Here is a 12933-nt window from a genome sequence, read left to right as displayed (position 1 = left end):
CCCAAGAAGTCATAAAAGTTCAAAACTGGTTTTCAAAAGCTGCAAAATAGGATTATGTGAAAACAAGCTCTTTGGGGAAGCGCGTCTAAACTACTGAGACTACTGAGCAGGGGTAGCTGGGTTCTCCCCAGATGTGTATCTTAGGGTTTGTTTCTGGGGCCGGAGGGATCACAGATCTGACCTAGTGTGACATTTACATGCATTAAGAATCAACATCCTTTCCTCTAACTGAGTTGTTTTGTTGCCTGAATCCTTAGGGTTAAAATAAGGGTACTTGGCTGGCCTCTGAAAGTACAGGACACCTTTATTAGCCTCTGAAAACGCATGGTTTCTTCTCATCTCTGAGGGTGAATATACTAAGAATTCTTATAAATGGTATTTCCCTGTAAGACAGGTGATGACAGTGCAGGCACAGCTGATGGGGACTGCAGTCAAGTCGAATGGAACCCAGTGACACATAAGCCCTCCCTCCTGAGTGCTTCCTCACCAAAATCACACTTTGCTTTTTCACACAACATATATTTATTCAGAAAAAAATTTGCAATAAATTATAATAAAAAAGATGACATGAAATATAGAATCCCACTAGCAGCTTTGCTTAGTGATCAAGATGTTTTTGGGAAATATAACAAACAATTACAGAATAAGAAAACAGTGAAAGGGAGACTAATGCAATGTCACCACATGGATTTGAACCATTTCTTCCCTAAGACAGCAGGTGCAGAGTCTTTCCCTACCAGCTGAATCCGAAATCCTTACTTCAGAGCAGCTACAAATTAGTACCTTAGAGGACTTGGCAATTACAGGTTGGGGTGCTGGAATAGCCATGGTAGGGAAGCAGATTTCTTCTGTCTGGGTCTACATCTTGTCTCCTCTACCTAGAGATTGTCTAAAACTCTCAACTCTGTATATGTTCCAGGATGAGCTGAAAAAAGGTCGAGGCAGTACACCAACTTAGTGTTTTGATCTGATGTAGAAAGAGATAGGATACTGCATACGTGCAGCACAGAGCCTCCACTAACCACACCCTTGATCACCCAAAGATCCCAGGTCAGTGATATGCTAGAAAACAAGCCCAGGAAAGGTATTTCCCTGTGGTATGACCCTACCCCAGTGTCTATCATCTGCCTCTTTTTGTGATCACTTTCTGGCCTTGCGGAGATGACAAACCTGTTCTGCTCTCAGTCTTCCATTAACTAAGTTCAACACCTAGCCCCTGACCTATCATACCTCCAGATCTGTGGCACCAGTAACTTGACTCCTATTGCTTTAACTCTCAATCAGGAAAGGGTTTAGCCATATTGCAGAATACGTACCTTCCCCACCCCCTCCACCAAGAAACAGGAGAAATCACTGGTGGTGCCTTGGATATGCTAGAAATGTCACAGAGTCAATGCCCAGGATTGTACATACAGCCTGTACGTTATGCTCCTTGCAATTAATGTAAACAGGCAAGGGTGGTTGTAACAAAAGAAAACCAGGAGGAACCCAATTGCATCAGGCAGTTTTGCAGTCAGTGGTTGGTGGCTTGTTTGTCAACCAATATAGATTAATTTATTTTTAAAAAAAGGCTGTACCACAGAGCTTGAATAAATGAAAAGCTCAGAGGGTCATCTTGTATGGGAGAGGTAAGGTGCTTGGTTGGTCCTGTTGGCCAGTCTCTTTACACAACACTGGATATGGTGACTGGGAGCCAAGGGGAGTCTCTAAACCCTTTATGTGCAGGAGCTGGTTGTAGAGCCCAGAGTCAGTCCTGCTGAGGAAGGAGGTGACATCTGCCCTTGGTATTTCAGAAGACCAGAGAATGGATTCTAAGGGTCATCCACAATACCTTTGCTGTGGGAAGGAGCAATAGCTCTAGATGGGCCTGCCTGAGGTACAAGACTTCCTCTTTTACTGTGGGGCCAATGTTGCTCTGGAGGTGGATGTCTAGGCAGGAGATGGGTCTCAGAGACACCCAGGATTAGTCCTTGTGTAAAATTTGAATAATAACAGGAAAAGGATAGTGGGAAGCAGGACCTGTCAAACATGAATGCTCTCACTCTTCAGATACTCAAAGTGCTTCCATTCTGATTGTGATTCTCTCTCATCGATGAGATGCCATCTCTAATAGTCCCTACAGTTATGCTACTAAATGTGATCTAAGAGAATATGGTTCCACCCAGTGTGGAGCCATGAAAAGGCCAATGTTACAGAGACATAAAGATGCCATTGTAGTAGAAATGCACAAATGCATGTAATAACTGCACGCAGACAGTGAATTCACTGTTGAGGACACCCAAGGAGTCACTAGCCTCACTCAGACTTCGTTCAAAGTGACAGAACGAGGGGAGTGGAGTGCAAAGGAGTGATCTGGGAAGGGGTGGGTCAAAAGTGCAATACAAAGGACTCTAGACAAGTCTCAGCTACAGCAAGTAGTGCTTGTAGGCCTAGAATGGGAAGATCTCAGAATCTAGGCCTAGGGTACTAAGGACAATCATGACAATTGGGTAGGAGGGCAACAAACACATCCCTAGGTGAAGGAGTGTAAATACAGATCTTTTTGCCTTACAAAGAGAAAACACAAAAACACCAAAATATGGTAACTTTGGCTTGGCAATATAAGTCTAAAAGTATTTTTCTGTGTAGGATATGGTAAAGGAGGGATTAGGAAACGCTCTTCCTTTTTACTATAAACAGAACTTGAAATTCTGCAATAGACCCTTCCTGTGGCATGACTTTTTAAATCATTCTGAAATACTTGGAGCCCGAGATCGTCTGCTTCTAGAATATCAGAGAATAGTAAAAGCCTTAGTCTTCTTCGCTCCCAAGCAGAAAGCCCAGAAGGAACTGAATAGCACGCTGGCGGTCACTTGGAGTCTGTCTTGCCATAAGGTTGGGTGGAGGCCTCAGGAGAAGACTAGTGAAGAGAGTAGCTACAAGACGAGAGAAAGACAAGCGGAAACTTCTGTCAGACATAACCTAAGCAAAACCTCAGGGCTGGAGGGCCTGGGGACAAGGACTATTGACTGCCATGTGCCTGCATATGCAGTAAGGTATATACTGGATACAATGCACTAAGAGTATTCTCAACAAACGCCCCGTGTTGCATGAAGCACTCTTACCGATCATGTTGGCATTGACGCTATTGTATTCAGAGAATTTTAAGAGTTCTCGAAGGAATGCCATCAAGTAACGGAAAACATTTCTATGGCATCTCGGAAGCTGGGAGATCACCTGTTTTTAAAAATAGGGGTAGGCAGTGAGAAAAACAGGTGGAAGATGAAAGTAAGAGGAACTTACAGCTGCTGTAATAGTAGTCTATAATCCAACCCTTGCAGGACCCATTTCATCTGTCTAACTTCTATTATCTTCTCATGGCCAACACAATACCTTCCAAATTATAACTTCAAAGTAAGAGTGGCCGTGCTGTTTGGTCCCTGTCCACTCAATGACCAGGCCACGTGGTCATCACACATTCACACGCACACCCTGCCTCACAATAGGTCAGTGTTCATCTGTTCTTTTCCCATTTCCGTAGGCATGTAGCCATGGCACCTACCAAGCTGAATGGTTTTCTGTTCTTTTTTGTTTGAATGGTTTTCTTTACAATGTCACTTAGCATGGATGGGGACTCCTCTCAATACTCACTAGTCCAATTCACAGGTACTGTCAGCTACTGTGCATTAAAATCATTTCAGGATTAAAAACACACACCAAGAAGAGAAAAAGAAGAAAGGCTCCCAAGTGTCACCCATCCTTCCTGGTAATGTCAGCCAGAATTCCACGTACAATCAGCTTCACCAATTTACCCCAGAGTAGAGGGATCCACCCCACTATGTTTTCTGTAAACAGAAATAGGCCAATGGGAAAAAGGTGGCAAATATCATAGGAAACAACACAACCTAAAATTTAAGGGTAGCAACTCTCAATGTTGGTGTCCTGCCATTAATAACAGATGCAGACCCATCCTACCAGATAGCTGGCTGCCTATCTGGCTCTGTAAAACTGACGACTTCTCTATGGGGCAATCTGCGTCAAACACATCCCCAGGTCAGTAGAACCCACCTGTCGGCAGATCCGGGGATCATAAGCAGAGTCAAGACATCGCTGATACAGCTCGTAACAGATGACTGGCTCTGGCAGGGCTTCCAAGAAAATGAGCAGTGCTTCAGCCACAGAGTGGTTGCTGCCAGCTGAATCAACTTAAGTCAAGGGAAAGGAGCTCCAGGAGAAAGGCCACACAGAGCCCCGACCAGCTCCTTTCCTCAAGCTCCTACAGGGACTGTTTCCCTCCTCTTATTCAGGGCACATTGATCCTAATGGGGGTTTGATATTTTATTGATTCAAGTGCCCTGCAGGTGAGTTGTTACAGAATTGGTCAAAGACTCTTGGCAGCTTTGGCCCAGCTTCAGGGTCAGGGGAATATAGCCTGCAGAGTGACAGTTGACACTGGAGCAGTCCTATAAACCAGGTGCCCATGTTTCCCATCCTTCTCCCTGCCCTGTCAACAGTACGTGTGGTGGCAGGAGTGACTGATCACCTGAAGGAGAATAGTACCAGTGCTGTGGCTTCTATGTCCCATGCTTTTAAGTCATCGTTATCTACCCCTTGCTTCCTTTTAGTAAGAGCTGGATATGGAAAGAGGTCAAAAGTTCCTCAAAGGAAATGAGAAACAACTGGATAGTCAGTGGTTATCTTCTAATAAAACATATTACAAAGAAAATAAATATAGAACCACAAAAATCAAATATAGGTGCGAAGAAGAGTTTGACCAAGTACTCATCCAGCTTCTTAAGCTTTGGTCGCAAAGGATACGGATTGTCTCAGGAATGCTGGTATCCAGACAATCAATGATCTGCTGGAGCTCTTCCTGCATTCCAGGGGTCTGGAACAGGTCCTCCTACCAAAGAAGTCAGAATGAAGGGACAGGCAAGATAATCACTCCTGAGGTTATGATGATTACCCAAGGATCAGAAGAGCAGCAGGAAGCAAAAGGGAAGGGTGGTATGTGTGTTAATAATTACAAATGGAGGTGTGAAAATAACACATTTTTCCTTTAGCATTTCTCTAATCCATGTGAAATGTTATTTCAAATAGGAAAATGATCTTTTCAAATGTTTTAGCCTGTACCTAATAAGGCAGGGGACTAGATGGCTAGAGCAGGAAACCAGGTGTTCTAATTCTAGCCTCCTTTAAAAATTTTTTTTTATAGAGATGGGGTTTCACCGTGTTGCCCAGGCTGGTCTCAAACTCCTGAGCTCAAGCAATGCGCCCGTCTCTGCCTCCCAAAATGCTGGGATTACAGGCATGAGCCACCATGCCTGGCCTACTTGTAGCCTCTTGACAAGCAGCAGAAGGCAGAGTCCAGACAGAATAACCACATTCAAATGCTAGTACTACTGAACGCTGGGGAAGGAGGAAATCGCATGCTCATACTAAACCTTGCTTTCAAGTTACATTATTCGTCAGTAGGTAAGAGAACATTACCTTTCAATTTAGTCCCAAGAAATATCTCTTTTGGGGGCGAATGAGGTGGGCTGGCATTTTAGATAGGATTTAAAAGAAAAATTAGGACCAAGTTAAAAAATGGGTTTAAAATCTGCTTTGGATTTTACAATCTCTAATGCCTACATGACTCATAGCCAAAGTAGGCATTATAGACTCAGGTGTGCAGCTGTCCAGGGAAAATGAGATGGTAGCCAGGAGACAGGTGCTCTTAATTTGGTCCTGGCTCTGCCACGACTACACTTAGGCCTTGGTCTTAGTAAATAACTTACCTTTACATGCTTCAGCTGTGACATCTGTGACTAGGACACTTCCACCCACCCAGTCGATCTGACAGTGCCACTGTGTGCAGGTAGCTTGGGAAAGTTAAAAGCGCTATGCTGACGTGAGGTGTTGTGATTTCCTATAGTAGTTACACACCTTCCAAAGTTGTAGGGAAGGTCTACTCTCACTTACCTGGTGACAGGCGTATTTGAATAGGTGATCTACTAGAAGCCAGATCTCCTTGGGAACCTGAAGGGGTCTCTCACTGGCACCTTCATCCAAAGGAACCATCTGCAGAAGGGATTTCTCCTAATAGATGGAAAAGTATGAGAATCAAAGGGGTCTCAGAATAAAGACTTTGGTGTATAACTTAAAGTCCTTCAAATTCTGGTCATGCAGGTAAAATGTGATCTTCATCTCTTAAGATTTTCCATTTCTTCTCACTGGGGACACCCCTGGTCAGAAGGCACTTGATAGCGAGTCCCATAGTTAAAGGATGTCCTTTCCTAAATGCTTCACTTAATTGTTCTGCATTTCATTTGCGTTTATGATGTTTATTACGTGGATGCCTTGTGTTTAAATCCTTTCAAAGGTGACACTGAGAACCAGTGCTCCGGTGATACAGTCACAGTGGAGTCCATACAGCACTGGTGACTTGGGGACTATTAAATTACAATTGTCAATACAGTAGTTTGAGAGATCAGGGTCTACACTTAGGTTTTTGTTTATTTCTAACTTACTCTTCCTTCAGGTCTTACCACAGATACTGTTGTTTGTTTTCAATGTTGATTTAAATGAGCTTCTTTGGTTTTCAGGAATTAAAGACAACTCTCCACAACATTAGACCCACATATGTAAATACTTCAGGCTTGATGGAAGTTCTAATCTTAAGGTGCTAAAACTCGTAAGCCTTAAGGTCCAAAAATAGTAAACTGAATACAGCTAACCAAGAGGCAGAAATACCACGAAAAGTTTAAGGTCTGAGTCCAGAAGTTACAGTTTCTAGGAATAGCTCAGCCAAGATTTCTAGGGGCTTTTACTCCTTTCATCTATCTTTCTACTATCTGTTATATTCTTCTGAAAGAATTTTGTAAGAGAAAAACCCAGAAGTGACATAAATCAAATCAATCACTATATGTGAATTGGAAATGGCTAGGAAATAAACTCAGTTATCTTAGGTTCATGTAATCAAATATAAATTACATGAAAAAATGTTTGAAATAGTAAAGGCACCTGAAGGCACCCTTCATAAAAATCCCAGTGGAGAGAACCATGACCAATTTTTTTGCATCCTCCTCCCTCCCCCGCCTCTAGCTTGAGGTCATATATATTCTGTATGTTTAACTAAGAAATTCTTGCCTAACATTGTGCAACTTGTGAATTCCATCCACAACCCCCAGTCACGTAGCTTTAAAAGAAAAAAAAAAGGAGCATGTCACTACTTTGACAGAGACCACATACACTACAGCCGAGCTGAGGTCTCTTCTTAACATTGTGTTCTTTAACAAGCACTGATGACCTTTAAAAGCTGCTGTGCCTTTCTAAGGGAATAAGAAAGAGAAGGGAGTGTGACAGTTGGTTACCATTTAAAATCTTTCTTTTTTTTCCCCACATTCAGTTTGCTTCCTTTCTTTCCCTGGGATTCTATCACTTGATATTCATGTTCCTAATAGTTGCCAGAATGTCTATCAATGGCTCATCCATTTACTTCTTTCCAGTTACAAATATCAAATCCAAGCATCCACATGGTATTTGAGACAAAACACTGTCCATCATGCACTCTGCTAACTCTCTGGACCAAATGCAGCACGTGTACTGATTCTTTAGCAGATGCCTCCAAACTTGCCATATAGAAATTATGCAGCACTGATTCATGTACTTTTTTAAAAGTCTGACATCCAACTGGAGCTTTTCCTGTACTAAGGCATTAAGGCAACACAAGGCACTGTCTAAGATAAAAAGACAGAACATGGACTGCTCTTAACAGGGAAGAGCTAGGAAGCACAGCTGTCTCAAACCTTGGTGGTTTAAAAAGGTTAATAAAATGTCAGTAGATTATATACACCATCCACTATTCATTTTCAAATTTCTGTATGATAATATGGAATGCCACAGTTGTGTCTCCAAAGTCTAGAGAAAGATCATACACAGAAAATACTTGAATAATTTCACAAATTATCCTGAACTCTAATTTTCAAAGGAAAACCAAAGTACTTTGTCTTCTTTCAACAAGACACATTCAGCGCCTGATAAGCCCACACTCTGTAACCTTACTTAGTGTTAATAACTAAAGCATGAAAACAGTATACCATCCCCATCATCAAAAGGCATTAAATTCCACCAAGTGGGTACGGTGTATGACTTCAGCAAGTTTTTCAACCTTTCTGGGCCTTGGTTGTCTCATCTATTAGAATGGAGAAAATACCTTACCCTGTCTGAAGGTAGAGGCCTGAACCAGATGATCTTTTATGATCTTGTTCAGGTCCACGGTTCTATTCTATGCTCTATTTCTTGATCATATCTGTGTATTTTTTTCTGAAATTAATTGCTATGATCATTAACCTCAAATCATTTTTAATGCAACAGAAAGCTACTTCTTCAGGTTTTATTGTCATTGGAAATGGAGGACAGCTAACTGGTACCCCCCTCCAATTCATGAGCATTCAGATACATCAAGACGGCTCTGTAGTTACTTCTCATTTCAAAAATACAAATCTAGAACCTTGAGTCCTACTGTTTTTATGTACTGAGTCTCAATGACTTGACTGCTACAGTAAATATCTTTCCTGTACTTCAAACACACTTAAGGACAGCTGGCAGGACTTTAGGGGAGTCTCACCAAGTCAGAGGTCTCTGATATGGGAAAGCCTAGGGACAAATTCCAGGGACCACAGTTAAGTGTTAATCAAGCACAGGGAAACTCTCATAACCACCAATGGATTGCATTACCTTTTCTAGGAAGCTGTCTTCTTCCTGAGAGCAGAGCAGGAAAAGAAAGTCATTGACAGACAGAATATGATTAGAATTAATTTACAGAATTAGAAACAGATCAGTATTAGAACTCACTATCTTACCAGATATACATGCTTTAAACAGCTTTGAATTCTTCAAATAATGATTGTTGAAAATGAAATACATTTTTCATACACAAAGTTTACTATACATTTTAAATTTTTGTGCAGTTTGAGAATATCACTCAAGAAATATGTGCAGTTCTAGACTTCAGTGCCCTTTGGCATCTGCCAACTGACCCAGCCAAATGCCCCTGATGTCTCTTCCTGTCTGCTGCTTGGAGGCAGGTGCATAGAGGTATATACCTCAATGAAAGAATATGGCTGTGGGCCCAACAGTGGCCATCTGGAAGGAGATGGTAAACCACTCTACTTTCCATTTTCATTCTCCTCACCCCAGCCAGTCTCCTAAGCAGCATCCCAGATTCCTTTCTATCTCCTCGTACCCAATCCCCTCCTCAAAGGCCCCCAGAGTGCCCAGATTTGAAGGTCCTTCTGAACTATAAATGAATTTCATTTCAGACCTTTGAGGATCAGAAGATCCATCATTATCCCATTTTTATTTTCCTATTGGGCATAAGAGAAAAAAAGAGAGGCAGGGGATAGGTAAGAAGGTATCTTTTTAATCTTCCTATCTTTTATGCTGTTATTACAATCCAATAATAATAGCAGCCATGATAACTACCACCACCACTTAGGGAGCATCTGTCATGTATCAGGAACTGTGCAAAGTGCTTATATACAGTCATTTAATCTGTACACATGTGCAAAGTAGATATTATTCCCATTTTACAGATGAAGAAACTGAGGCTCTGAAAGCTTAAATTATTTGCCCAAGGCCACACTCACTATTAGGTAGTAAGTGGCTGAATCAGGATTGGATCCCAGGTCTGACCAACTCCACAGTCATTATCACTATGTTCCATTAGACAATTCAAAAAGGACAATGTGACTGCTTCCTGGACAGAGAGGTAGAGGAAAACTGTGAGAATGTATTCTCCATAACAGGCTAAGGACAGTGAGAAACCCCACTTAAAAGACAGCGTGGTTAATGGAAAGAGTATAGGCACTGGTGTTGGACAGGCTTGGGTACAAATCTTCGTTCCACCTCTTGGCAATTTTGTATAGCCCTCACACAAGTTACCAAACTTCACAGAGCCTCAGTTTCTTCATCTCTAAAATAGGGATAGTAATATTTACCTTGAAGCAGCCTAAAACCAATGGGTGATGGGGCAGTATGCCAGCAGAAAGTCTGGGTTCCTCAAAGTTCCTCATACCTCCCCAGTGACTCCCAACCTGGATTGTTTCGAATCTGACTATGGACCACTAAGCACTCAAGTCTAAATTACATGTCTTAGTTCTGCTAGGTAAAAGGAGAAATCCCAATCTTACTGTCTGAGATGCACAGGAGCTGGGAGTGGAGAGGGAGGAAGAAAAGTATGTGCTCCCTGGCATTCCTAGTGGTAATACTGAATGCATTCCTCCCACACTACTGTTATCCATGGGGATTAGGCGTTTTAATATTGGTAGATACTTCACGAATTAAACATGCTTTTGTGGGTTTATCTAGACTCTTAAATATCACATGAAATAAAGCAATTAGAATAGTCTTTATAAGGTACATATTTATAGTACTATAATTACGATACCTTTTAATGTCAAGTTGATTTTGAGTGCCCAACATCTGATACAATTTTAGACTAGAACCTCTTGTAAAATTTAGGACTTGTTATCAAATGAAGAATCTATCTGACACATTTTATATTTTTCCTCCCATGAATATCTAATACATGATATGAATAAAACTAGACAGAGATTTTGTATACTAACCTGTCGAACCAGGCTCTCAAAAAAGTTTTCTTTAAGCAGCAGCCATCCTCCAGTACAAGGCATTGTGCTAAAATGCCTTTGCAGGGGAAGGCAATGAGAAATGAGGATAAAGGAGAAAGACCTGGTTTGTCCCTGACTCTGATTTGCAACTGAGTTGGGGTGAGGAGTTCCAGAGTTTACAGACTGGTATTGTTATAATTCATGAATACGAGTTCTCAATAAATCATTGCTAGCCCTTTAAAAGACTCACAGAATTTTAAAGGGTAGAGATGGGGAGAGAATATTACAAGTGGAAGAGGCAGAAATAAACAAAAGGCACAGAGACAGTAAATCACCAATTGATATTAGGAAGAAGTTAGTCATCTGTTTGTGGGGGGCATGGAGAATGCCAATAAAAATAGTGTGAAATAAATCTGAAAAGGTATGTTGAAGTCAGACTTAGGAGGACCTTGCATGACAGATTAAGGCATTTGGATTGTATTCAGCAGGCATGGGGAAGCCACTGACTACCTTCAAGCAAGGAAGTGATAGGCCCCAAAGCAGTAGTACAGAAAGATCAGACAGCCCTGAATAGGAAAAAATGAAGGGCAGAGACAGAGAGAGAGAGAGAGAGAGAGAGACAGAAAGACAAAGGGATCATTCAAAGGCTACCGAGGTAGGTCAAGCAGAAGAAGGTAAACATCTTAATAATGGAAAATTTCATACACACACACACACACACACACACACACATAGGTGTGTATATATATATATAATTTCTAAGTATATATATTAAAGGGTATATATATATAATAAAAGGTATATACATACACTTACAAATGAATGAATACAAGAGAAAATTCTGAAAGAAGAATCAAGAGGACTTTGATTAAATACTGATGGAGGGACAAGAGATTTACTTCTCTAGGTACAGGCACAAAGAAACAACATAGAAATTACATTGAATTCAACCTTGGTCTCAATTTTGAAAACAGAAGCATCACTTAACCTTTATTAGTAAACAGCTTATTCCTATAATAATCCTAAGGTTTCTACTATGAATCACTTAGTTCAACCAATTTTAAAGAGCAGAGATGCCCATTCTCTGCAAAAGGCTATATATGGATTACATTTAAAAAGAGAACTTAGTTCAGGATTTCCCCAGTGGGACAACACTGGCACATAGCAAATGCAATGCAAATCATTCTTTACCCCAACATTCACCCTCAGAAGACTGTTCCCCGTGGTAAATGCAGCTAAAATAAAAGAGTCAATTAGAGGTGGAAGATGCAAATTTAAAAATAAAAAGCATAGCCGGGCACGGTGGCTCATGCCTGTAATCCCAGCACCTTGGGAAGCCGAGGCAGGTGGATCACCTGAGGTCAGGTGTTCAAGACCAGCCTGGCCAACAGAGTAAAACCCCATCTCTACTAAAAAGGCAAAAATTAGCCAGGCGTGGTGGCGCACGCCTGTAGTCCCAGCTACTCGGGAGGCTGAGGCAGGAGAGTCACTTGAACTGGGAGATGGAGGTTGCAGTGAGCCAAGATTGTGCCACTGCACTACAGCCTGGCCGACAGGGTAAGACTCCATCTCAAAAATAAATAAATAAATAGCCGAAAACTGAATGGAAAATGAAGTTCTAAAAAGGATTAGTTCATATGAAATAGAGAAGAAATACAAGCCATATACTTAACAGAGTAAGAAATGGATGGTTAGATTAGTAAGACAAAGTAAAAACATAGTGAAAAAAACACTACGGACAAATTAACAAGTTATTCCTGTTATTTCAAACTTTTGATATTGTTCTCCCAACAGATATGTCCCCAAGCAAATATAGTTTCTCTACCCATCCCTCAAATTTTTTCATCTCCGTATTTACAACTTAGCCACATCTGGCAAGTTCAAGTCTTGTCTCCTTTCAATTAGTCCATTCTACAAGTAACACCAGAACGTTCTTCCAACTATATCAATTTGCAACCTCATACTAATCAGCAAACCCTTCTGATGGTTCTAGATACCCTCTGGCTCATGCATAAACTTATCTATTGACTTCAAGACTCTTTACCACCTGCCCCATTCTCCCTAACCAGCTTCATACATTCTTATCCTTGATCTTCACTTGTCCCAGGGAAATCTTACAGTTTTTCATACATGGTCTTTTCACTTTCACCTTCTACCCTTTATTCAAGATGTCCTTTAAGCCTGGAAGAGCCTGCTCACCCACTATATTAATAAGTGTTTCTTAAGTACTTGGACTTGACTGAAAATACTTCTATAACTAACTCCAAATCACCTTCCTAGTTCACTTTATTCTTATGTGCTAAACTTATTTCTCAGTCATGTTAATGTTACATGTATCAAA

General features: G+C 41.1%; 1 protein-coding gene across 3 annotated transcripts in view; it reads right to left on the bottom strand.

The window, feature by feature from the left end:
* Positions 1-503: 503 nt before the first annotated feature.
* The window catches only part of OCRL (OCRL inositol polyphosphate-5-phosphatase), a 52365-nt gene continuing 39935 nt past the window's right edge, over positions 504-12933 (bottom strand). For 2 of the 3 annotated variants that reach the window (XM_055106104.2, XM_055106103.2), the window contains exons 18-23: positions 8701-8724; positions 5944-6060; positions 4798-4882; positions 4048-4175; positions 3105-3216; positions 504-2915 (exon numbers count right to left, since the gene is read on the bottom strand). In XM_055106104.2, coding sequence (XP_054962079.1) covers positions 2791-2915; positions 3105-3216; positions 4048-4175; positions 4798-4882; positions 5944-6060; positions 8701-8724 — 591 coding nt within the window. In that variant the 3' untranslated portion in view covers positions 504-2790. The remainder of the gene's footprint in view (positions 2916-3104; positions 3217-4047; positions 4176-4797; positions 4883-5943; positions 6061-8700; positions 8725-12933) is intronic. The other variant, XM_055106102.2, reaches the window with a different exon arrangement.

This window comes from Pan paniscus, chromosome X (genome assembly GCF_029289425.2).
Source record: "Pan paniscus chromosome X, NHGRI_mPanPan1-v2.0_pri, whole genome shotgun sequence".
NCBI classification, from domain to species: domain Eukaryota; kingdom Metazoa; phylum Chordata; class Mammalia; order Primates; family Hominidae; genus Pan; species Pan paniscus.
Note: the sequence above shows the minus strand (reverse complement) of the source record. Positions and strands in the feature narration are given on the sequence as shown.